The following is a 25,061-nucleotide window of genomic DNA, read 5'->3' as shown; positions in this document are numbered from 1 at the left end:
AGTGTATCTTTAAAAAGAGAGAAAAAAAAAGTATTTGAATCACATAATTATTTAATTTGCTGCTTGTAGTATGAATATAAAATGATATATGTCATTTTGAAATCTTAGCCACAATATTGTTATTACTTTACTAACCAAACACTAAGTCCTTTAAATACATTTAATGTTGATAACAGAATGATGCAACGAATAACACTTGTTGAAAGTTAAAGCATTAATGTTTAAGTTCCATTAATCTAAAATATTAACATATTTGATTTTATTTTACTGAATTAGAATACTGGTTCTTTTACAATTTTTTTTTTATCTATAAACTAAAAACATCATTCATAATTATATAGTTCTAATATAAAGTTTTTCATTATTTCACTTACAATTTATTACAAAAATTAAAACAGTATCACATTCAATCAAAACAAAGTAGATAAATTAAAACACATCCCTTAAAGCAAACTTTTAAATATTCGTCCGAAATAGTTGACGTCTGAAATATATACACACTTGAATTTTCAGGTCATATAGATATTGAGCATTTCTGCAGTAAAGAAACCAATATATGCAAACTATAACACTAAAAATACTTATTATACACAAAAATATTTACTAATATGCCTAAAGTATATGGTTTCTCCTATCATAATGCATCCAAACAGGTTTATACAATGTTTTTTTTTTAAATATTTTACAGTCCATTAATGTGGATTTTTTTGCATTTCGTTAAAGAATGGGTATTAAACTATACTTCTATTATATTTTTGCATTGGTGCAGAATCTTTAACCCATTTTGTTAAAAATCTAAAATTTTCAAAACAATAATTTTCCAGTATTTTTTGCATTTTTTTTTATTTGAGCGTGCACCACAAGATCAAAGTATGAACTTTAACCATCAGTCATTTGTTTTGCTTCAAACTAATGTTTTAACACCTTAAAATGGCGTAAATGAAACCCACTAAAATCCCTCAATTTTGTTACCAGTTTTTGGACAGTGAAAAATAGTGTCAATTTGAGTCGTCCCCCTTGTTGTTCTTGCTAATATTTTGCTCAATGAATGGCTTATCATCAATGAATGTCTTATCATAGCCAAAATAACAGTGCTCTTCAACAGACAATTTGTTTAAATACAATTACTCAGAATGTATCACTTAGTTAAAAGTAGCATTATACAACAAGACAAACAGTTTAAAAACGTAGACATAAACACGAAATATTAATAAACAAGTACATACAAAACAATTGTACAAGGAAAAGAAGAATATATATATTTTTTTAAATTCACGGTGGTCATTATAGCACATGTACAAACAACTGCCATGGTTGCGATATAGGTAAATTTTCCGCCCATTTTGGTTGACAATAAATACTTATGATTATAAACATTCATACGGCAGGAATAGAAGTTCATTTCGGTAAATTAAGTTTTATTTTCGTTATCTTGATCGCTTTATGTTTATGTTAAGTGTGAATAAGTTTTCGACGCCAGGTACTGCGTTTCCAGTACACAGTAGTTATTCTTTATTTATTTGTAGGGTACAGATTGTTAAGCAGGCAGCTGTCGGGTAGGGTCCACTGACAGCGTTTTACATTGTAGCTGTGGTGGTTGTCGGGTATGCGAGGGTCGGAGACGGGTCCTCGGGCTCGGGATTATCGCGAGAGGCATGGCGAAGCAGCATCCAGAAGAAGACGGCCGTGGTGGTGATAATCACGATGAAGAAGAGGACAAACAATACGATGTCAAGCTTCTCCAGGAACATTGACCACGTGTACACCTCCTCCTCCTCCTCTTGTTCTGGCAACGTCTCAAAGGCTTCCTTCTCCTTGTTGTCCTTTATCCGTTCAACCTCATCCGGTCCTTTTGCCCGCCGGCCTGGTTTGAAGATTGTCCAAGGGCATTCTTTGTCCCCGACGGCCGCTACGATTTTCGCCTGGATGATGGTGTAGAAGACGGAAATGACACTGAGGATGAGAAGGATGACGATAAACAGGACAAAGAACGATACCTGGAGCGAGTTGTGGGGCAACGTGTCGCTGATGATGGTCACGAAGATACCGTACGACAGGAAAATCGTGATCGAGAAGGACCCTTTCTCTCCAGATCCGATCGGCACCAGGAAAATGCAGATGTTGAGGAAGGCCAACATGAGAAGGGGCATGATAAGAGTAAACGTTGTAAAGTTGGCGCGTCGCTGAAGCCGGAACTCGATGTCGATGTGGTACGTGTTGTACATTAGGTACCTGCTCCTCCTAGTGCTAGCGATGGTCCAGGCGGAGTTCTCCGAATATTCGCTCATGTCCACGTTCAGGTAGTGATCAAGCACCACCGTCCTGATTGTCTCGTCAGAAACGTAGTATGTTATGACGCATACCTGTTCGTCGAATGGGTAGTACTGAATGTCCACGTTGCACACGACGCTGTAAGCAAGAAGATATGTATCTATTATGTGTTTCATATACTGAACAATCAAAGTTGTTTTTATTATCTCCTTTAAATATCATGGTATGTACAATACACACACACACTATTATTATAAATAGTAAAATTAAAGAAGGATATGTTAATTACTGGTTCGTTAAAGAAACTGTGCATTGCTATTATTTGCATGAACCGTTTCAGATCTTAATATGTAACTCAAACGCAAATATTTTATTATTTAAAACAACAATAGTTGGAGGCTGGATTTAATATAAAAGAGAACTAAAAACTAACAAAAACAATGAAAGAAGACAATATTTAAACTAAACGTGACACAGAAAGTATGCTAGCATTCACCATGTATCTATCCGTTTACCTGTAGATGCCCTCCGGTTCCCAGTGGACGAAGCCGTTGTGCAGGACCTTGGCCAGATCCGTGCTGGTCCCCACCACTCCATGACCGTCGTACGCCTACAAGTGAATATTTGTTTTTTATGTAAACTATTTGTTTAGACATACCTCTAATCCAATATATATTACGATTTTTTTTCTTTTCGCGTTGTTGTGACTTGATAAGATACAAGATATAATGATGCAAGCGTAGTCTGCCGCTGTTGCTCTGTGACATTGCATCTGAATTTAAACACGTACTCGCGCGTAGCCAATTTCGTCCTGAGTTCAGTTACTTACTGCTAACATTAGCGATTTGCGGTTTCGGTCACAGCTTGCAGTATTTGTGCTCTTGTACAACAGGGGTACACATTGTGAGTGACTGTTAGCTTTAATTGAACATAGTGCTGCTTGTCTGGAAGGCGTGACGTGTTCGAGTTTCGGCCTAAGCGTATGCAAATTTTACCTTCTGTGGGTACACCGGTTTCACCCACAACACAAAACCAGACATTCGCGTAACAGCGTGACATTGAGAACGATTAATGTATAAATGTACTGACTTGTTACACACAATACAATCAACACGTTGCCACTTGTGACGTTTATACAGATTCAAAATTAAGTGAGTAGTAGGACTAAGATCCTTTAATTCAAATTTTTAAACATTATTACTAAATTCTGCGCAAATGCTCTGAACATGTTATACATTGCTTTCTCGTTACCATAATCCGCTCCGTTCTTGGTGCTCGTTGACTGCGAGTAAAACTAAGTAGTTTAAAAACAAAAATAGTAACAAAGTTGTGTTAAAAAATGAGAATGCCGAATTTATCAAAAGAACCTTTTTTCATTAATTATATATACTATTACATGGTTATTTGCAACGTTTGTGCAATCATCGTGAACACCTAACAATAATAAGTATAAGAATCATTGACTTCAGATTGTTAATATAAAGTGACAGTCTTATTCAAAACTCAATACATAAACATGTATAACACACATAAATTTGCAGTGTAAATCCATCAACTACTTATTAATTAATGCATTTGTGGAAAATATTTATTACTGATAACAAGTTTGTAACCGTGTATTTAATAGCTGAAAACGCAAAATATAAAATGATTGGTGAGTGCAAAAAGATTACTGTGATCTACTATCGTCTAAGTTAGAAATACCGTGTTTTCACACCTTTCTTTCAAATTAAATTCCTTCATAAGAAACATTGTTTTCGACATTTATTCATCCTTTCTGGAATATCAAAACAATTTTATTAATTTTAATAAATCTTATTTGGGGGTAAAAGTGCATTTGTCACAAATGTTTACCTTGAGGATGATGAGGCTGGGCTTCCACATCTCATTAATGGGCACCTTGATTTCCTTGGTTTCCCCGAAGGTGGTTGGATCCCAGCGCACAACTTCATCTACCCAGTTTATCTTGAAGTAGCCCAGCATCGAAAACTTCTGTTCCGAGGTGTCAAACTCCAGCAGGCTCTGAGGAGTGAACTTGGTGTTGATGAAAACCGCCGCGGACTGGTTGTTAATGGGTCGGATTCTCGTGTCGTAGCCGTCAAGGGTGTTTTTGTACAGCTGTTTCATCGTCTGTATGTCCGCGTCCATCTGATGAGTTAAGCCCACCATAGCTAGAAGTGGTACCAGTATTGCGCACAAAACTGACATCTTCATTTTGAGCTATGAGCACAATATCACAGCCTCTACTTTGCTATGAGTCCCAAGTGCTGGTCGTGTTGCTCCGATATGCTTTCTGTTTTGCTTGCCGTCTCTAGAAGTGTTTAGGTTTTATTCCAGTTTTCAAATTGATTTTGAGGAGGCGTGGCTATGTTCCTGTCTACAGAGAGAACATTTAAAAGCGTTCTTCGTATTTAAGAACGATGTGTTTCACTATATCAGTGTGTGTAAACCACGTGATAGATTGCGTCATAAATGCTAGGTCGAAAGGCATTATTTTGCTTCGGATGAAGATTTTAAACATTGTTTAACAAAGATAACTTTACTATTTCTTCATCATTTTAAATGAAACATAGCGCAGTCTACGCCGCTTACGGAACCCGGTCTTCGGTCTTTTACAAGAGTATGATTGAGGGTTTAGTTTCTTAAAACACTTCGACAAACCTTTTCACAATACGGCCGTCTAACGGAGCACTGTCAAAACATTTTTTGGGAAACAGGTTTGTCGATGTGTTTGATGAAACTAATCACCTTATCAAACACCTGTAATAACATGAAGGCGGAGCTCTTTAAGCGCATAGATTGCCATTTGTTTATTTAAAATGCTGTAGTAAAAGAAAAGTTATCTTTGATTTAAGTGTTTATTTTAAGCAAAATGTTGCCTTCCGACGTAGCATTTATGACGTAATTTATCACGTGGTATACACACACTGTATATTACTACAAAGTTTTGTTCTACTGAAATGTATTCATTCAATTTTGTTAAATAATCTTGCTGTAAAAATAAGTTTGGGTTATACAAAACACTTTTTGATACACCGTAACTGATGTCGGATACACTGTTCTACCATGAATTTGTATCATACAGTAAAATAACACTATTTTCACTGCTATATTATGCAACAAAAATACGCATTTAACTGTTTAAAATGGTTTAAGAAATAAGTCACTATAAACGTATGATTGTTGATGAATGTTTTTGTTGTAGTCACTTTTTAATATTGTTTTCCGGCAAATGTTTGTTATTAAATTAATTCTTTTAGAAAATATGAAAACATGTTTTTACTTTTTGTTTATAAATATCTCAATTTCGGTAGAAAGTTCATGTTATTTTAATTGAACCGAGTTTAGCGAAAATTGCAGTTGCAAAGTCAATAATTGAGATAATCTAAATGCTCCGAATACAATACCGCTTCGGGTTATATGACGGGTAAATATATAGTATGCATGCCTGTACATATTGAAAGCAAAATGTGAAAGATTGGTTCAGTAATTATAACCAATTATTTGTAATAATCATACACCTATATAATCTGTATAAGTAATGTATTTTTGTGTGGTGATTTTTTTGGTTCAAAAACAGATATATCCATTATACGAGACTATATGGAAGTTGAATTACCGGTATGCAATTTTCCGCCTTTTTGTCCGTTCGCTTTTCGCACCGACAACGCGAGCAGGCGATAGATAAATTAAAGGTGAGGTGTTTTGTTCTCTAGTTGTCGCAAATACTTTTTACATATATCGCGCTAGTTTTAGTTTGAAGTGTATTTTAATTTTCAGGCATTTTATTTACAGGATTTTCAATAGACAATGATGTTAGACTCTAGATTATTAATAGATTAATCGCAATTTGCTGCTCGGAAAATAATGTTCGATTTTTTCTAGCAGCCCACAGCCCGCTCCTTTCCACTTACACTCAACATGAGCCGGTGAAATACACTTGCAGCAGCGGGAATCATCTTTTGTTGCATATAAGCTATTGAAAGTACACAATGATACTGTCAATACCAAATACTGGTCTATTTATTTTTCTACATTAGTCCACGTATCAAGTATATAATATCGGTCAATGAATGAACGATAATAAATAAATTGAATGCTAAAGATCATTTTTAGGACTGTTAAGCCGGAGGAAAAAAGTCGTTTTTTTAATAAAAGAAGGTCGAGTGGGTAGCCAAATATTTAACCAGTCAGTACAATGATGTCAATCGATAAAAACGATTTGAAAAGTATCCCAGTCTGAGTAGGGTATATGGGGAATAATTCCGATCGTATCCAAGTGTTGGTTATTAAAGGGGGTGCTAAGCAAAATTCCATATTTCCTACGTTTGCAGTGTTGATATCTTCTGTTATCTTTGTCTCTTCTTCCGCTACTTCTTCTACATGTATCCTGGTGTCCCCATACTCGCATTTAGGTAATCTGTGTCATCTATAGTGACATCAATAGTTCTGATCCCCGATTCTCCTATACTCCCTTAACCTCGTCAACATTGATATTGTCCTCCTTCTCCTCAATGTTCTCTATGTCTACATCAAACGCGTCGATGTCATACCTATAGTTTACGCCTCACGGGACCAAGGCGGGGAATATATAGATTATTTCCACGGATTGTTTTCACATTCCTTATCACTCCAGTATGCCCGTTCTTTGCCTGTTCCATCAGCTCGTATAGATCTTCTTTAATTAGGTCATTTATATGTGCTTGACATACTATGCCTATATTATCTTCACTATAACTGTAGTACAATCTTCTCCCTCATCCTTATGCCATCGCATTGTTGTATTCTGCTCGAGTCTTTGTTTGTCATTTATGTTAAAATCATTCGATGTTACCATTGAAAGTGTGGGTCTCCTATCGAACATCAACTCAAATGGAGCGATCTTTGTCGACTCGTTGGAAGTGCAATATTGGTATTGGGTGTGTAAAGTTATTTATACTCTCTCTGGAGCAATGTTCTTTCGGCGAGTGCTCCGATAAGATTGTAAGTCATTTTAGGCTTTTGGAAAATAGTGCACGGAAAAAAATGTAACCCTGGTTAGAGAAAGCCTGTTTATTTAACATGCACCAGTGTATAGCAAAACACAACAACTGTTCCCCTTCATGAAATCTTAAAATTTAACAAAATGTCTTGTATAGCATGCATATTTTCATCTTCACTATCGCCATCTCTCAATCGGGTGGTCTTCTCTTTGGAATGTTACTAGTGTTGTTGTTATTGCCAGTATCGTGCTATGTATGGCACATTGATCACTCCATAAAACGCCCCACTGTCGTGTTGTCCATTGCCACGTCTTTCCTAGCATCTCTTTTTCATATTTGTGATACTAAAAGCCCATTTCATCTGCGACCTGGTGGAATAACCCTGTCCTGAAGGTCAAAACCACGCGTTAACTCTGGAGCCAGTCTCTGGCCTGTCGCTAAAGTCAAATATGAATTGGATTATAATTAGGGGTCTGCTATATTAGCGATACACCGATATAATGCGATACGGGACAAAACTGATACGTGTTCCGAATGGGCTCTCATATCAACATTTTCTTGTGTAATATATGACCATCATATGTATTGACTATGGCGTGTTTTCATTATAATAAACACATATTTAGTTTTTACAAAAGTAAAAGATAATAATCAAACACTCAAATGTTCGTCATTGAAATATTATTATAACTTCAAAATGCACGCCAGAACTGACTGACACCTAAATATATAACTAATTGAATAGTAATAACATGTGTACGAGGTCATCATAACAGAATGTGAAATAATGATGATATTAACAAGAAAACTTTATTGCCATACATTATCTCTTTTTAAAAAAAGACTGTATATAACTCAAAAAGGATATGCTAGAAATGATGGATCCATATGTCGAAATGCTTCTCATATGTTTTAGATCTGACGCGTTAGTAATAGTGGACAGTAACCGTACTAGGTAAGTTTGTTAAACGAACTCGCCCACTGACTCGACTGGTTTTCACTTGGTTTAAATAAACGATCGACTGTATACAAATAAATGTGACCTAGTCGAGCACAAACTTGTTTACAAAACATGGCGTCAATCAATTAGTAACGTCAGAAATCATGTAAGTTTGTGTGCCTTATGGCTCGACCACATGGCAGTGTTTATGTTTAAGTTTGAAATACTTTCCTGTCCATTATATATTTTCATTTTGAGGCTTTATTTAATAATAAATGCACGTGAACCAGTTTATGTAGAAGCAGACCGAAAGCTAGTCAAAAATTCGTCGTTGTCAAGAAAATAGAACAGAATTTCTTTTCATAAATGCTTAAAACTGTTGATATTGACCTAACTGTCATGAAGATTTTCATTCATTTTGTGACTCTAAGACTGAACATCTTCTAATATATTCTTTGGACTCATGCTTCATTTTAAATTTTAAGCGTATTAGAACATTGAATTGCTTTTTTGGAAAAATACTCAATGATGCAAGATGAAACTGTGAAAGTCAAGCCTCTGTATTGATCTAGATCATCAAATTATCCATCACTGTAAAAAACTTGTTTTACCTGGTGTTAGGGAAATGTATCCTGTTCAGATTTGTACATCAATCAGTATAGATCTGTTTGTGCTCACCATGTGAATTCTCAACAAAACCCACAATCTGTGATGTTTAGGGCCAAAATTTAGCCCCCATTTTCCCATCAAAAAAGTTAATTTATATTCCAGCATGACAGTGAAGATTTGACCCTCAAGATAAATGCTTGCAAAATGTCCTTGAATTGTGATGAATGTCTAATAATACAGTTGAACAAACATGTTATATCAAAAATAGAGAGACCATAACTACATATATATATATATATTAAATTTTACGATTAATAATTTGCAAGCCATTTGAAAAGCCATTTGAAATAATTCCAGTAGGTCTAAGACACTTTCATTTCTTATACACAATCAAGTACACAAGAGTTGATCCTCATTTTAATTGATCCTAATAAGGTAGTATTACATGTACAAAAGAAAATCACTGACTTAACAAACATCTTTTGCAGGGTATTGTACTTTTTTTTAAAAAGTAATGAAATAGTTTTCTAACACATTTTTTACACTTTTACAAAAACAATATATACATGTCCCAGTAAAATTTTATATTGGTTTTCACTTCTAAACCAAATAAGAAAGTACTTTGTACACCTTTATAATGGTTAATTAAATAAATAAAACAAAAGACCCTTAAAACACCAACAGGGAGAAAAGATTGACCGTACCAAACATTTAACACATAGTATTTCACTGGTCTGATTTACCACTCCATAGACCGGTCAATATTTTTCACCACAAAGGTTGTCCCTGGCTGTTCTTGTGGCGGCATCTCCATGAAAAGGGCCTTCTTCACCATCCCAAGTTCCTTGTTCACCTGGTGTCCCATCAGTTTCCGTCGACCCTCAACAACACGCTTCATGTTTGCAAGGCTGTCCTGCAGCTCTGTGAATCCATTACGGAATTCATTCTTAGCCTTGGCAAGCTCGGCATTTTGGTACTCGAGGGAATCTTGGATTGTGGCAATCACTTGGCCCTCAATGTTCTGAAATTACGTTAGAAACATATGTATCACAGCAGTGTAACAGTGTTCTTCTTTCAAGTAAGTTTTTGTAACATTTTTCCGAACAAAATTTAATGACTTAATGTTTAATGTATTTGCAGAAGCTATTTCTAATAACATTCAAATATTTCGTTCTCTGTAATTACTGAAAGAATCTTTCTTTCTTTATAGACTCTAATGTAAAAGATTGGACATTTTCCCTTCTCTGTCTCCTGGCAAAACTCAGTAAAATGATGGATACATTTAAACAAAAGCATCCTTTAACTAATGTATTGCTCAATTTTGAAAAAAAACCATTCATGATATATTTTAGAAGTGGAGACATATTGTTTCTCATTACATTAACATGCACACCAATAATTATAGAACAAAATACAATGTTTACACCATCTTGTGCTTTTGTGACCCTCAAATTTATTTGAAGTGTTTTGATACGTTAGATGAAAATATATAGATACATTTAACTATACACAGTGAGCATAAACTGTGAGTGATGGAACTGACTGGAATCTTTCTTCAGGATTTTTACAGGAGATTTATTTATTTTTTTAAATTCAGTAATAAAAAAAATATTCTTTAATCTTTGTCTCCCAATAGAGTGACACATCCAGTGATTATTGAAGTGGATTCTAATCAGTTTTGTTGTAAATGATCTTGTGATTCAATTAAGTAATAAAGTGTTCAATTAAGACATTGAAGTGTATCATAACATGATCAATTCATAACATGATCAATACGATCATATTCCATGTTTTGCAATACCATTTTTGTTTCTTCTGCCTGTAAAGTAATGTGATTGATGATGTTGCATTAATGATTGCATATTATTTTAAAAAATGAATTACTGATTTTTAAGATAAGAATATTGTTTTATAGAATTGAATCACATACAGTGTAATACTGGAACTAATTACTATCTCAATTATAATGTTAGTAATTCAATTGGGGAGCAACTACTATACTTTTCCATGAAACAAAGGGAGGTAGCTCCTGTAGTTTTATTAACTAGTTTTACCCAGAGTTTTCGTACCTGCTGTACGGTCTTCATGTTCTGTTTGTCTCTAGTCATCTGCTCCTCCAGTCTCTTCAGTCGGGACAAGATGGACATCATGTTCTGGTCAGTTCTGGCATCTACCCTCGACTAGTGGTGTTAATTTGATTGTTATACATATTGTCTTGGGTTATCATGTTTACAACTCATCAGATAACACAGGAAAATCAAATCAAATTTTACCAATACTCTGTGGGCTTTACTGGTCATTAAATTTATCCTTATATTCATTCTGGTCAGAGAAAGCTAATTTAAGAAACAAACACTATGCAATGATATGTCCATTTCATGCATTAAGTGTCATTTTATTGTAAAGTATAATAATGTGTGAATATAACACAAAAAGTTGTTAACATTCTGTTTACCATCATATCTCCCCACCCAGCTGTTGCCTTGTCAATCATTGCCTTAAACTTGGCATCCATCTTCTCCAAGTAGTGGTCAATGTTGTCCCGGTTACCGTCAATGGCCTCGTGAATCTCCGCCATCCGAGCCTTCTGTCGATCCTCCAGCATGGTAATTCTGTGGGCTGTGTCACTTTTCATGTGGTTCATCTCACTGCGCTGTTCCCCGTTCTGACGTTCTAGCTCACTCGTCATTGACATTACCTTAAATGACAATCAGTATCATTAGTTATCTTGCTAATTTCTTCGAACAGAACTTCTGTATGAGTAGCTGAAAATGAAATTCTTTCACTTTGTATCTTTATATGATGAGATGATGACACTTGGTATCTTTATATATTTACCTTGTATCTTTTTAGGAAGAGATGGTGTTACCTTGTAGCTTATTAGAAAGAGATGGTGTCACTTTGTATCTCATTATGAAGAGATGGTGTCACTTTGTATCTTATTACGTAGGGATGGTGTCACTTTGTATCTTATTATGAAGAGATGGTGTCACTTTGTATCTTATTATGTAGAGATGGTGTCACTTTTTTTATATGAAGAGATGGTGTCACTTTGTATCATTATATGAAGAGATTGTGTCACTTTGTATCTGTTTATGAAGAGATGGTGTCTGAAAATCTGTTCATTGGATTCTTATTAGGATATTCTGATAAAAGTATTTGTAGTTACTGATTCAAGGGCAAAGAAACCAACCTCAGCCTCAAGGCGGTGTATGTCGGCTGTCAGTTTCTCTCTGGTACCAAAAATGAGGCCCTCTAATCTCCGTAGTTCTTCCATTACCATGATGATGTCCTTTGTGTGTTTGGCGATCGAGGTGTCACAGCGGACGATACGTCCCCGCAGGTCATGTAACATGGTCACATGGTGGACCTCAAGCTTGTTGACTGCTGCATTTGTGCCGATCACTGCAATATCTCGACCTCGTAGTTCAGCTTCCAGCCCCTGATAGTAAAACATGACATTCACTGAATTTTGCATTACTTGGAAATTTGAGTTTTTAAGTTGAAAACTTGCTGCCAATCTGAGCATGGTTCTTTTGAATAAAGAAGGAATGCAGTAATTATATACTATGCCAAATATAGTTCCTTGTCCCTCTTATTACTGTGGCAATTTATAGCAATATTTCTATCCATATACGTTTCTACCCACCTCAATGTCTGTGTTGAGCCGGCGGATTATTGCGACCATGTACTTGATGTGCTGCTGTAGAAGATCCCGTGACGACGAGTCCCAGTCATCGGCCTAGGGATTATAAGATGAAGAAGCTATTTACTATAAATATTTATAAAAAATATGCAACAAAATGAAGGAAAAATTGGCCAAAAAATTGGCAAGCTTTATAACATTTCCAGAAAAAGTTTCATAAAATTCTGTATATGTTGTATTACCAAAAATGACACTAATTTTTTTCTTGGTAAAAAGCTTGACCTTAAATAAGTAGGGCGTAATGACATCATTTGAAGTTATGTTACAAGTGTAATACATAATGGTGGTATTCAACTCATACAAGGTATGTCATGTGATCAACTTTAATATCAGTGTCATTGTTTATCCCAAAGTTTTTCAAGTAAGATTTAAAAAATTAATGACTACAATAATCATAATCAGATGTACATAAAGTGTTCCATTTTAGAACAACAACGATAACAGAGAGGTTTCACTTTCATTCTGTTACAACTAAAATTGTACCTGTCATTGGCAGAGTCTGGCACTTACAACTAAAATTGTACCTGTCATTGGTAGAGTCTGGCACTTACAACTAAAATTGTACCTGTCATTGGTAGAGTCTGGCACTTACAACTAAAATTGTACCTGTCATTGGTAGAGTCTGGCACTTACAACTAAAATTGTACCTGTCATTGGTAGAGTCTGGCACTTACAAAACAGTTTGTACCTGTCTTTGGAAGAGCCTTGCAATAGTTGCATTAACAGCTAAGAACATGTATGTACCTGTTGTATGTTGAACCTTGCCATTACTTCTTAGTTTGTGCCCGTTGTTGGTTAAACCTTGCTATAATACAACAAAGTGTGTAACTGTCATTGTTAGAGTCTGGCTATTACTTTTAAGTTAGTACCTGTTGTTGGTTGAACCTTGCAATCATGTCCTCCTTGTTGGCAAGGACTTGTTTAATTAGAGCCTCATTCATTTTCTGGTTCTGATTGCGCAGGTGGTCCGCTATCTCATTCTGCCTGTGTGACACTTGCTCTTGGTGTTGCAGGAGCTGGTCCTAGATGACCGGGTTTATTAAGTTTATAATTAAACTTAAATTGTTATAATGATGTGTATATAATCAAAATGGTAGTGTGAAACCTCCCTGAATAACTGACGCACGGATTTAGTAGTATGGGCAAATGAGAGAGGATGATACAGTCAGTATCATTATTTCTGATGAACAGACCCAAAATTTTACATTAGTTTTTCGCATAAAAATCAAAACAAATTCTGCTACCGGGGTATATGAAATTTAGAATTTGAACAAGCCCTGCAAACCTTTTATTTGTGCAGGGCTTGCCGGCTTTTGCTTTTGTAAACTATTTTGCTTGCAATTAATTCATACTTAGTAGAAAGAGTTTTGTAGTTGAGAGGTTTGCAAATAAAATAAATATATTACATTAAATAATTGATGTTGAACCACTATTCTTCATCAAGTTAATACTTCATGTAACAGTAACAATTCAAATTGAACAAGCATTTCCTAGAAAAGTGATATGATTTTTTTGCTTGTCTGCTTGGATTCTTTGTAAGCATTTTTCAATTCTATTAAATCTCCTAAAACAAACTCACTGTGTACCTGTCTTGACACGAGAGCATCCAGCTTGGATTGTGTCCCATTATCTCTGTCCACAGGCTGGGATCTCCTGTGGGGTGGGGTTTGTCGGACATGAACTGTTGGGCTGTCCCTATCTTGGTCTGCATGTGGGTCACCCACTTGTATGGCTGTAAAGTCCTGCTTCATGCGCGTTCTCACTTGCTGGTTGTTCTGGGGTTGCTGGGGAATATGGGGAAACACCTGGCTGCTGCTTGTCTTGTAGCTCATTTTGATTGGCTAGCTGTATATAGTAATGATGTCATCATTATTTAAAATTGTCATACAGCCATTTTTTGTAATTTCAGCAATCAATTTTAAAAATAATTCAATGTTCATGCCACATATAATTGTGACACATTTTCTGTATGATTTTATTAGATAATGATTGGCAGAACTTAATGAAAACAAATAGTTCTCTGAAAGTTTATAGTAACAATTTACACTTTTTATTTTATTTGTAAACGTAGTACTTTCCTACCTTGTTAAAGTTTGCATACTATACAGTTTTGACAAATGATCATTGTAATAATTCTGTGATACTTTTGATTTTGTTTGCACTTGTTTTCTGCCTTTGAAAATCTCTATATTTGAAATAAGTTTGAAATGTGTGGGTTACAAATCCTGATTATTTCTGGCTTACCATAGTTGGGAATGTAATTGTGTCCCAAAGCTAATAAATGAGGTTTTTGATGTACATAACATTTGATAATCTTGTCAAATAAGCCAATAATTGGGCTTATAATGCCTATCATTTTACCAATTTTGTCGCCTGTAAAACATAAGATAATCATTAAAAATTATGCGCATATATTCACCAAAACATTTGTTAAATGTGACAAACATTTATTTTTGTTATTTACCATATACATATTCTTATAACCCTTTCACCAGCTAACTGGTCGAGATCATATTTTGCTCACTAACCCAGCCTCTTTTTAAATATATGGCTTCACATGATTAAAATCAATAACAGCAGAGTACTGATTTACCAAAATAAATGTATAATAAAATATATTTTTATCACCATTTTTTAATCCATTAAGTTTGTTAATGACTTTTGATTTCTGAAATCTGGTTTGACGTCTAAAGGATTTTCTATTCCAGAGAATATTTATCCTAATATTTTGATACTTAAAGACCTTTTAACAAACATCAGTGGTAAAGAAAACAGCAACAAATTTATATAAAAGCAAAACAAATGGTTCTTATTATACTAAAAACTTGATGTTTTCAACAAAAATAAAAATAAAATAAAATACAAACTAAACAGAATTTGTAAATCCACAAATTATAGATATATTTTACATATTGTATATAAAGTTATTTTAGAAAATAATATCTAACATAGTAGGAACTCAAAATAACCATATATATATTTTTTTTTCCATGCTCAGTTTTCCAATAACACAAAAGATACTTTTATTTTTTATTACATTTTTTACCTTCTAATGTCTTATCACTCTGTTATAGCTGAAAGAGAAATAATATGATTTAAAACTGCCTATCATTTAAAATAAAATTAACCATAATAAAAGATGATAAGTTTGTTAAAGTACACTTTTCAATTTCTCAATCTAGTCAATCCAAGATACAGATCCATATTATTTACGGATGTTTACTAGTGAACGCTTACACGTTTTCAGAGATATTCAATAGCCAATATATAGAGAGAGCCCCACAATTTTTTCAAGCCCTCCTTTGACGCTTTCAGTCAATAGAAAGCTGTTGAATGTGGCATTAATGTAGATAAATAATATGAAATAGATATACCCTGGGTCTCAAGTTTTGAAAGAAAATTGTCTGAAAGATGAGCATTCATTAAAATTCTGATGTACTTTTTATTGATGTTTACTGCTAATGTTTGCCAAATTGATTTTCAATTTAAAAAAAAAAGTTCTGAATTTCACTGAAATTCTATGAAGATGTATCTAAATTGATTTATTTTAGTTAGTTTACAATATGCAAAGAGATTATGACTAATATTGAAAACTAGTATTAAAAGTTTGCATTTTAGATATTTTATTATAATGTAGCAATCAGCAGCTTAGTAGGCTTGTTAGTAAATCTAAATTATTTGATTGGTTTATATTAATTATTAGATGAATATTGACCAATCATATAACATTTTAGTCAACTTTGACAAAAACTGAAGATTTAACCACTTTTATACAATTGGCTGTGGGTCGTTTTTTTCATAAAATTTCATACAATATAGTTTCGTGTACTAATAAAGAGCTGTCGGAACTCATTCTCGCACATTAGAGTGATGATGCTATGTTTACAACATTAAGATTTATCACTATCAAACCTCTGATGAATGAGAATGTCTGAACTTCACATAAGCTTTTCATGTAAACATAAAACAGCATTTAGAAGCAATTAAAGTTGATGTTGAAATATAAGTTCCTCTTTTATTAAATGGTCTGCAAATGGAAATTGAGTGTTGTATTTTGGCAGTTCCTCTTGAAATAGGTATTTATAACCATTGTTATGCATTAGAATGCACTATTATGGTGATCAATGGTAATCAAATGATCAAATTTGAATCTGATAATCTCTGCACACTTCAAACCCATAATGGTTGTGAATAGTTTGATCTTGTTTACATTAATAACAGATAATACAGATTGAAAAGGGTCACTGCTTTCATGTCTCAAGCAGTCTATTAAGGTGTTTTTTCACTTTCATGAATACTAAATCCAGGGAACAAATCTATGACACTTAAAACAGAAAAAAACACAGAAAAAAATAGTTAATTTTCAATTTTGTGGTCATAAAATATAAAGCACACAGACAGAACGACAAGGCTGTTGTTTTTTTACTGGATCAGTACCACAACTCTTTGCACCTGATCCCAATTGTTTTATTGCCCATGGACAAAAGAAAGTCTGATAGTTATTTGTTTTTCTTATTTTTGTATAAATTATATCAGTAGCTTTTTGCAAGGTATAAATGCATAAATGAACCCAGAAAAAATTGGATGGATTTTCAATCTGAAAATGGTATTCTGAGAATCAACTTTACTTTTAGAAGAAGATATTCCCACCTACCTACATCTACCATATAATGTTTAGCAGTGAAAAGTCTCCCTAAATTATGCTTTCATTTATACATTCATTTATATATGATATATACAGATAACACATGCATTTGAAATGACTATAAAGCCACTCTTAAAATGCTTATTTATGACAAAGCTTGGTACTTTTTTCTGGGGACAAACCTACATGGAAGTTTCAAGAGTGTTTACATGAGGCAGTGTATTTTTTTATGATGTTATATTATGTTTGTAATTAAGGTAGCTGTTATTAGTTGTCATTGAAATGAGGTATAATAAAAACATCATTAATCCATTCCAAAGGTTGCTTTATTTTGTTTAAGCATGGTGACAGTTGAAAATACTAACATGGAGATATGTTTTTCTTTCAGTGTAATTAATTGATCAATTATACTTCAATGATATTAAGCACCTCTTAGTTTTCTCCAAGGAACTCAGAAGTTGAACTATTTACTATTGCTGTTATGCAATTCTGTGCAATGAAGAATGGTCACCTGTAAATTTGTTTGACATTTTATCCATTGAAGTGCCATACAATGTGTGTACATGAGAAAATAGAAGTTTACATGACCGTATGAGATTTGTGCAAATTGGAATATTTTTTCTTTATGTATGACTTAAGATTTCAATTGAATGATTTCTTCTTATTCAATAGATTCTAAACATTAACAATATATAATGTTTATTTTGCTCAAGGACCTAAACTCTCTATTCAATTTCTTTCAGATAAATTTCAACTATTAAGACATTCAAACTCCTGCACAACTATGTGAAATATTGACTCGAGTATTCAGAGAGCATTGGACACTTTAATTATATTATTATACATCATTGTGTGGAGACATACATACAAACCTTAACAAGAGTGCAAGTGACTGCATTGAGGAGGTATTATTGAGGTCAGAGTCGCCATGGCTGGAAGACACAGGCAACAGTTACGTGCCCCTTATGACACAACTGATGATTATGATTCCTTTCCTCCACCTAAAAGACAGCAGAATGGTATTCCCGAGTATGACACAAGATACAACTCACCTCGCGTGCAGGAACTTCCTCGTTCACGTGGGACATCCAGGAACCCATCAAGATTGGACATTCTTGAGGACAGGATTGCGCAACAAGAGAAGAATTCACAAGCCGTGATGGATCGAGCATTCAAGACAAAAGAAGATGTGATTGAGAGTTTAAACTACACACACGGGACGTGGCAGGAAGAGAAACATGCCCGATCCATGTTACAGGAACACATCCGCACGATCACGGCAGTTGTCAACAGGCTCAATGGTGATATTTCCGTAAGTGACCCCAAGGCTTTAAGCTACAAAAGATAAATTAATACCATGTGTTTGCAATTGGGATTGGAAAATCCAGCCAGAGAACATGTCAGCAACAGTCAGATTGTTTTATCTAGCCCCCATTTCAGTGAAGATTGTAAGGCAAAGGATTCTAAAGATGTAAGCCCATATTTATCATTATGTCATTTATCAAATAGACTCTGTCCATAAAGTTTTTCCGAGCACTCTTAAGCAGCTCAAGGTTTTTGACTCAGATATGTTATTGAAACGGGGACCTGCACTGTAGACACATGTATGATCATTAAAAACTCATTATTTAACTAAATGTTTGTATTAAATTCTGAAACTAGGCAATTAAAAGAAATATCTGTATACCAGCATGTCACAATGCTGTTCCAACACCGTGCAATGCACATTGTTTTTCATAAACATACATATGTCAGGTTGTATATGCTTAATGTGATATCATGTCATTAAAACAGAATCTGGAGGAGCAGATAAAAGCCCGAGACAATGCCGCCGTGGGCACCAACTCAGCTGTCAAGAATCTCGAGGTTCACCACGTGGCTACCCTCACCGACTTAAGGGGGCGGGTTGTGCGGTGTGACTCCTCTCTCGCAAAACTCTCGCAGGAGATCCGGCAGTGTTTCGAGGCTGTCAAACAGGTGGGGCAGGGGCAGTCAGACCAGCAGAACAGACTTCTGGACAGAATACATGAGATGGAGTCAAAGGTAACTGTTGTGCTGGTCAACCATCTTGTCATTTAAACACTATTTTTATGCATTTTTTAAAAAAAGGAAGAGCAGCAAATTCTATGAATGAACTATCAACTTGGTGTGGCCTAAATTATGAACTACATGACGATATAAGATAATTCTACTATAATTACCGTTTGGTATAGCTGAGGTCTAAGTTTTGCTGAGGGCTGGTAATTACTGAGGGCTTGGTATGCTGAGGGCTGGGTTTTCCAGAGGGCTGGGTATTGCTGATGACTGGGTTCTGCTGAGAGCTGGGTACTGCTGTGGGCTGGATATTGCTGAGGATTCGGTTCTGCTGAGGACTGGGTTCTGCTAAGGGCTAGGTATTGTTGAGGGCTGGCTATTACTGAAGGCTTGGTATTACTGAGCCAGAGGGCTGAACTCTGCTGAGGGTTTGGTATTACTGAGGGCTGAACTTTGCTAAGGGCTTGGTTTTGTTGAGGCTAGATTTTGCTGAGGGCTGGGTTCTGCCGAGAGCTGGGTTTTGCTGAGGGCTGAGTATAGATGATGGCTGTGTTTTGCTGAGGATTGGGTTCTGCAGAGGGCTTGGTATTGCTGATGGCTGTGTTTTGCTGAGGGCTTGGTATTGCTGAAGGCTGGGTTTTGCTGAGGGCTAAGTTTTGCTGAGAGCTGGGTTTTGCTGATATTTCCAGAATACATGATATTTCCATTAATACTGCGATATTTGCAATTATTATGGAATATATTGTTGATCATAATTTTTTTTAAAAATGTCAGTTGTTATGAAGTATTTTTTAAAGAAAACCACAAACACAGTTATGTATTTAACTGTCACATGTTTTATCACATAACATTGACTCCGGCCATGTATGGTCAACTATTTCAGCAAATGTTTGGAATTTACTTGAACTAGGACATATAAAAATATCATTTACCTATTTCCAGATTGTGTCACTCACGGGAAGTTTGGAGCGTACACATGGGGAATCGAAGATGAAGATGCAGCACATAGAGAGCGACGCAGGACAGCAGATGGCGCAACTTGATGCTCGCACTCGCCAGGTGATAGACGATCTGAAACACAGCATCAATACATTCCAGCAGCACGCAGAGGTGGAGCGCGAAAAGTTTGAAGGCAAGCTGCTTGCCATGATGGACAGTCAAGCGCAAGTCCAGAACCAGGCAGTGGTATGGGGATATTGGTTTTGGTGTCACATAATGATGAAATAAATTTACATGTTTATTAAATGTTATAAAATGATAAGTCTGCACATCATATGATGATATACATCCAAGGACTATTTGATGCCAGGGTAATGGTGTACATTTCTGGTATTAATTAGTGAGCAGCTACATGATAAATCCTGTATTGTATTTCTACATGTACCATTATCCTCCAGTCATATCCTCTGAAACAAAGTATTAGCAATCTGAGAAGTTAGTTGACTTCACATTACATATTGGGTTACAAACATGTTAACTGTATACATTCCAGGAAAAGCTTGATGGTCGTTTGGAAGAGCTACAATATGTGATGGAGGAACGCATGAACAAACTTGACAACATGATCCGTGCTGAGGGTGAACGCCTCTCCGAAATGCAGCAGGTAATTAACAGAACTGATGCATTGGCCTGGCAGTGTCTTTTATACCAGTATTTTGTATATTTTCCACAGTTTTGTCTAATTTTGGTATCAGTTTTGAGGTGTATTGTTCAGATTCCATGTGAAATCATGCTGACATATAGCAGTTATTAGATATATTGGGAATCAACTGTGAATTTCTGTACATAGGTGTTAGAATTATTTCATCTCATTTTTTAGGTATGTCTGGTGTTAAACACGTATACAAAACTGTTATATTAAATGTACTTTTTGTTACTTCCTATAATTGTATAGTTTACCAGCTTAAATAACACCATGATTTTTCATACCATAGGCGTAGGTGTGTTACAACCAGTTACCATAATTGGTCATGCAAAAATAAAAATCATCCTAATTGAGGCAGTGTTTGCCACTGGAAGTAATTATGCTTGTATGATTCCAGCACATAGAGAACAAGGTGATAACAAGGCTGGATGCGGCTATCCGCCAGCAGCACGACGAAATTGCCAAGGTGAAACGTGACACTAGAGACGGCTTCTCAACGGTGCATGAGAGCATCAGCAACATGAAGACGGTGATGGAGGGCAAGAGGAAACTCCTCGAGGACCAGCTACGCAAGGAGATCAGCCAGATTCGAAAAATGGTTGTTCTGGTCTGAGGGTGTGAGAGTTAAGGGGAGGGAGTCTAGGGGTGAAAGGGATCTTTGGTTGATTAATGCAGCACGAGAAGTATGTTCTGGAAATTGAATTATGAGGTTGCAAGATAATGTTGAAGCTTATTAATGGAGTCCAAAACTTTGAATGAAATTCTTTTTATGCTCCTCTAGATAGTATATAGTGTTTGCACTGTCTGTCATTCCATTTGTATGTTCTGAACAAAATTTTGTCTGCACAATAATTCACTCTGAACTATAAAATTTCAGTGGCTGGTTGCCTCTGACCAAATATGACCCCTATTGTTTGGGGGGTCACTAGGTCAAAAATCAAGGTCAATAGTCTATTGAAAACTTGCACTACCTAACTGTTCATGCACTAACTGGAGACCAGTTTGACCTAGGACCATCAAACTTTAGTGGCAGGTTGCCCTTGACCAGTAGATGACTTGTGTTTTGGGATCACTACCGTAGGTTAAAGGTCAAGAACACAGTCAACAGTCTTTGTCCACAAAATTACTTGACAATTTATTGATATCTATGACCATGGAAATTCAGTGGCCTGCAGATGACCCTATGATTTTGGTCAATATGTCTAAGGTTAATTGTCAATGCTTTGAATTGAATTATCATATCTTTCTGATCAAGTGGCACTCACGGGGCATATCATTTGACAAACATCACTCGTTGTTTCTTACTAGTTATACATCTTTTTACTCAAATGAAATAAAAAATAAATGTATAAATTAGTATTTTCATAAAAAACAAAATATTAATGCTATAGTGATTGGTATTGCACTACAGATTAACAATATTTTTAGCACCTTTTGTTTTAGTTACCTTTTGTTAAAAACTCAGGGTTAAATACTTTCAGAGATTTTATTGAAATTGCCAAAAGTATGTTAACTTTATGTAGTCAAATATAATCAAAATTAGAATATGTCATACACCTCCAAGACTTCATTGATTTGTTCTAATGTTAAGATATTTCAAGCTACATGATAATTATTCAGTCAAAATGTGCTGTCAACAAACTTTTGTGTTAAGAATAGATGCAATTCAATTTAAGACGCATGTTTATTTTATTCTGGATTTAAAAAATGCAAGACATAGTATTCTTAAATAACGATAAAACAAGATTTTTTCAAGAAAAGGATTCATGTGCTCATTATTACAACGGTGTGTTCATTTGTGTAGGAAATGCATGAAAAATCTTAATTCACTCATATTTTTGTTTTAGTTCTTTTTGAAGATTTTTCAAGAGCTTATCCTTTGTTCTCAATTTTAATGCTGTATTTGTTTTTTTGTATTTTGTTTTCTATTAATTTTGAATCATTTAATAATACTTAAAGAGAAGTTTGCCATAGCCAACACTGACACCTCCAGTGAATCAATCACTAAGTATAAATTTTGTCCAGAGTGCAAAATTGAATACCAAGGTAAAAAGCACAAGTGTAAGAAGGTCTAATTTCCATGACTGTAATAGGATCATTATTACTGAGTTATACGTTTTTTTCACAAAATTATGAGAATTGCTTCAACATTCAAGCTGTTATTGTTCGATGTCACAATATGCCAAATAGCATCACACCGAAGTTTGGTTATTGTCACTGAAATATAATCAAGTGTTGTTTTACATGGCACATATGAATTGTGTGAAATAGTATTCCACATTTTGTACATTTTTGGATTCAGGTGCCCAGAATTGCATTGGCTCTTTGCACCCGGGTACAGTTTTTGTGGCTGAAATATGCATCAAGTGTTGTTTTACATGGCACATGTGAAATAGAATTGCATGATATGTAAATATTGGGGTCCAGATGAACTTACCCATAGGTAGAACAATCATTATTTGTTACTTGTTAGTCTCGTCTTCCACTGTGATACGCGTGTTGTTTTACATTGGAATCTTTATGGCATGTTGTATTTACATACCATCAAGTTATTGTTGTAAATGGGGTCAGTTATTTTTATCAAGTTGTACTTGCAAGAACTATCGATTTATCTTTTAAAGCTGTTTCTATGTCATCTTATATTACAAAGAGTTTTGTATTTTTCATGCAAGTAAATTTTACCAATGTTATTTATATCAAAGATACTTTTTATTTTATTTCGTATATGTTTTAGTTGGGACACTCCTCTTGTCAATTGCAACATGTTTGTGCCAACCTTGATATTGTATCACACATTTTTGGCATCGAGTTCATTATACATTTGTATTTTACCATATCATTTAGCCATAGTAATATACATGCTATATAGTTTGTTTTCCTGTGTGTTGTAGATAGAATATGTTAGTTCAGAAGCAACTTTTACATTCCAATTCCGTCCATTATGTTTGATGTCCAGATATTTATATCACCATTCATTATTGCTGCCATCATTTGAGTGTCGAGCAAGTTGTGATATGCTGGTATAAAAACGAGTGCCACATTTTGTATGTCACTTCCATGCCCATCAACTTATGGCATCTGCATGTTGATATTTCCTTGATTTCCTTCCTGTCAAAACTTTTATCTCACCCGTTTTTGAAAAAAATAATTGGTTCTATTGTTGGTAAAAACGTTGACCTTAACTGAATAACCTTTCATTATTTTCAAAGGGAACTCAGTAATCTTATTGCCAGAGACAAGACGCACATATACAAGGCCCATAGTTAAGGCTTCAATAATTGTTGAGTCATACCCTCTTTTTTAAATAAGAACCGCTCACTTTTGTTCATATGACTGTAAAACCTAAGCTTATTCCACAGACTAAAATCAAATTATAAGATTTTTAAAAACCTTTTAACGATCAAGTATATACCATAATGCCAAAATACAGCAGTATTTAATTTAGTTAAACAACAGTAACCATCATCATGAATGTAGTTTTGTAACCAGTCTAGTCTGAACTGTCAAGTTTTCTATCATGGCTGTATTCATGTTCATTCATTACATTGTCAGGGTTTAGATCCAAAATACATCTTGCAAATGCATTTTCATGGTATTTCTATAAATAAAACTATAAATTAAAAAAACTGCTTGTCTTGTGTTTTTGTAGTTCATATGCCACAAGACGATACAATCCTGTCTTGTGTGTCATTTTTAGATACCGCACCAATTATCCCCTCCCTGGAAGCATGTGATCACAGCTTCTTTCATCTGACAGGTGGTACATTCATCCAATTATCCTTGTATTCTATATAGCAACACCATATTGCCAGTTATTTGCCTGTAATGATTGGCTTGATTGCCAAGGAGACCGGACTGCTGGGACCATACCATTAGTTTGTCTCTATTATTATAAGTTTTATTAACATATTCAGGCATTTTTTTTATTTCTCCGCCAATGTCGGGTCATATAAACAGGTTTCAACAGCTGATAATTGTCAATCCTGAAAAATAGCCTGGTTGGTGTCTGTTTGAATAGGTGGGAATTATACCCATATCAGGGCAAAGGGGCTTTGACTGCTTTTTGTACAGAGGGCTATGAACTTCAGACTATTGTTAAGAGAGGCTTCTAAAACAGGCTTGGTTATTTGCATAAAAAACGGTAGGAGATTCATTGAAAAGTAAATGACTTTTTGAACAATTTCAAAAGGGCCCCCTGACCCTGCTTGCTTCTGGTATGAATCTCTCCT

General features: G+C 34.9%; 3 protein-coding genes across 5 annotated transcripts; 1 reads left to right on the top strand and 2 right to left on the bottom strand.

Moving 5' to 3' along the window:
* Positions 1-708: 708 nt before the first annotated feature.
* LOC128229383 (acetylcholine receptor subunit beta-type unc-29-like) lies at positions 709-4,502 on the bottom strand. Its single transcript, XM_052941272.1, has 3 exons — positions 4,126-4,502; positions 2,787-2,881; positions 709-2,409 (listed from the first exon to the last, which is right to left on the bottom strand). The coding sequence occupies exons 1-3, from the start codon at positions 4,483-4,485 to the stop codon at positions 1,578-1,580; spliced, it is 1,287 nt and encodes a 428-aa protein (XP_052797232.1). The 5' UTR covers positions 4,486-4,502; the 3' UTR covers positions 709-1,577.
* A 3,492-nt stretch (positions 4,503-7,994) lies between these two features.
* LOC128228527 (protein FAM81A-like) lies at positions 7,995-24,605 on the top strand. Of its 2 annotated transcripts, none has more exons than XM_052939882.1 (6): positions 7,995-8,359; positions 17,897-18,465; positions 18,948-19,196; positions 20,130-20,372; positions 20,680-20,790; positions 21,230-24,605. In XM_052939882.1, the coding sequence occupies exons 2-6, from the start codon at positions 18,082-18,084 to the stop codon at positions 21,443-21,445; spliced, it is 1,203 nt and encodes a 400-aa protein (XP_052795842.1). In that variant the 5' UTR covers positions 7,995-8,359; positions 17,897-18,081; the 3' UTR covers positions 21,446-24,605. The 2 variants fall into 2 exon arrangements, with proteins under 2 accessions (XP_052795842.1, XP_052795843.1); XM_052939883.1 differs by lacking the exon at positions 7,995-8,359 and adding an exon at positions 16,497-16,584.
* LOC128228526 (protein FAM81A-like) lies at positions 9,206-15,735 on the bottom strand. 2 transcript variants are annotated; one of them, XM_052939879.1, is made up of 8 exons: positions 15,555-15,735; positions 14,095-14,353; positions 13,378-13,530; positions 12,452-12,544; positions 11,996-12,244; positions 11,258-11,500; positions 10,872-10,982; positions 9,206-9,823 (listed from the first exon to the last, which is right to left on the bottom strand). In XM_052939879.1, the coding sequence occupies exons 2-8, from the start codon at positions 14,338-14,340 to the stop codon at positions 9,542-9,544; spliced, it is 1,377 nt and encodes a 458-aa protein (XP_052795839.1). In that variant the 5' UTR covers positions 14,341-14,353; positions 15,555-15,735; the 3' UTR covers positions 9,206-9,541. The 2 variants fall into 2 exon arrangements, with proteins under 2 accessions (XP_052795839.1, XP_052795840.1); XM_052939880.1 differs by lacking the exon at positions 13,378-13,530.
* Positions 24,606-25,061: the final 456 nt, after the last annotated feature.

Source organism: Mya arenaria, chromosome 3, assembly GCF_026914265.1.
Source record: "Mya arenaria isolate MELC-2E11 chromosome 3, ASM2691426v1".
Lineage (NCBI taxonomy): Eukaryota > Metazoa > Mollusca > Bivalvia > Myida > Myidae > Mya > Mya arenaria.
The sequence above is the reverse complement of the archived record's forward strand: the minus strand, read 5'-3'. Positions and strand labels throughout refer to the sequence as shown.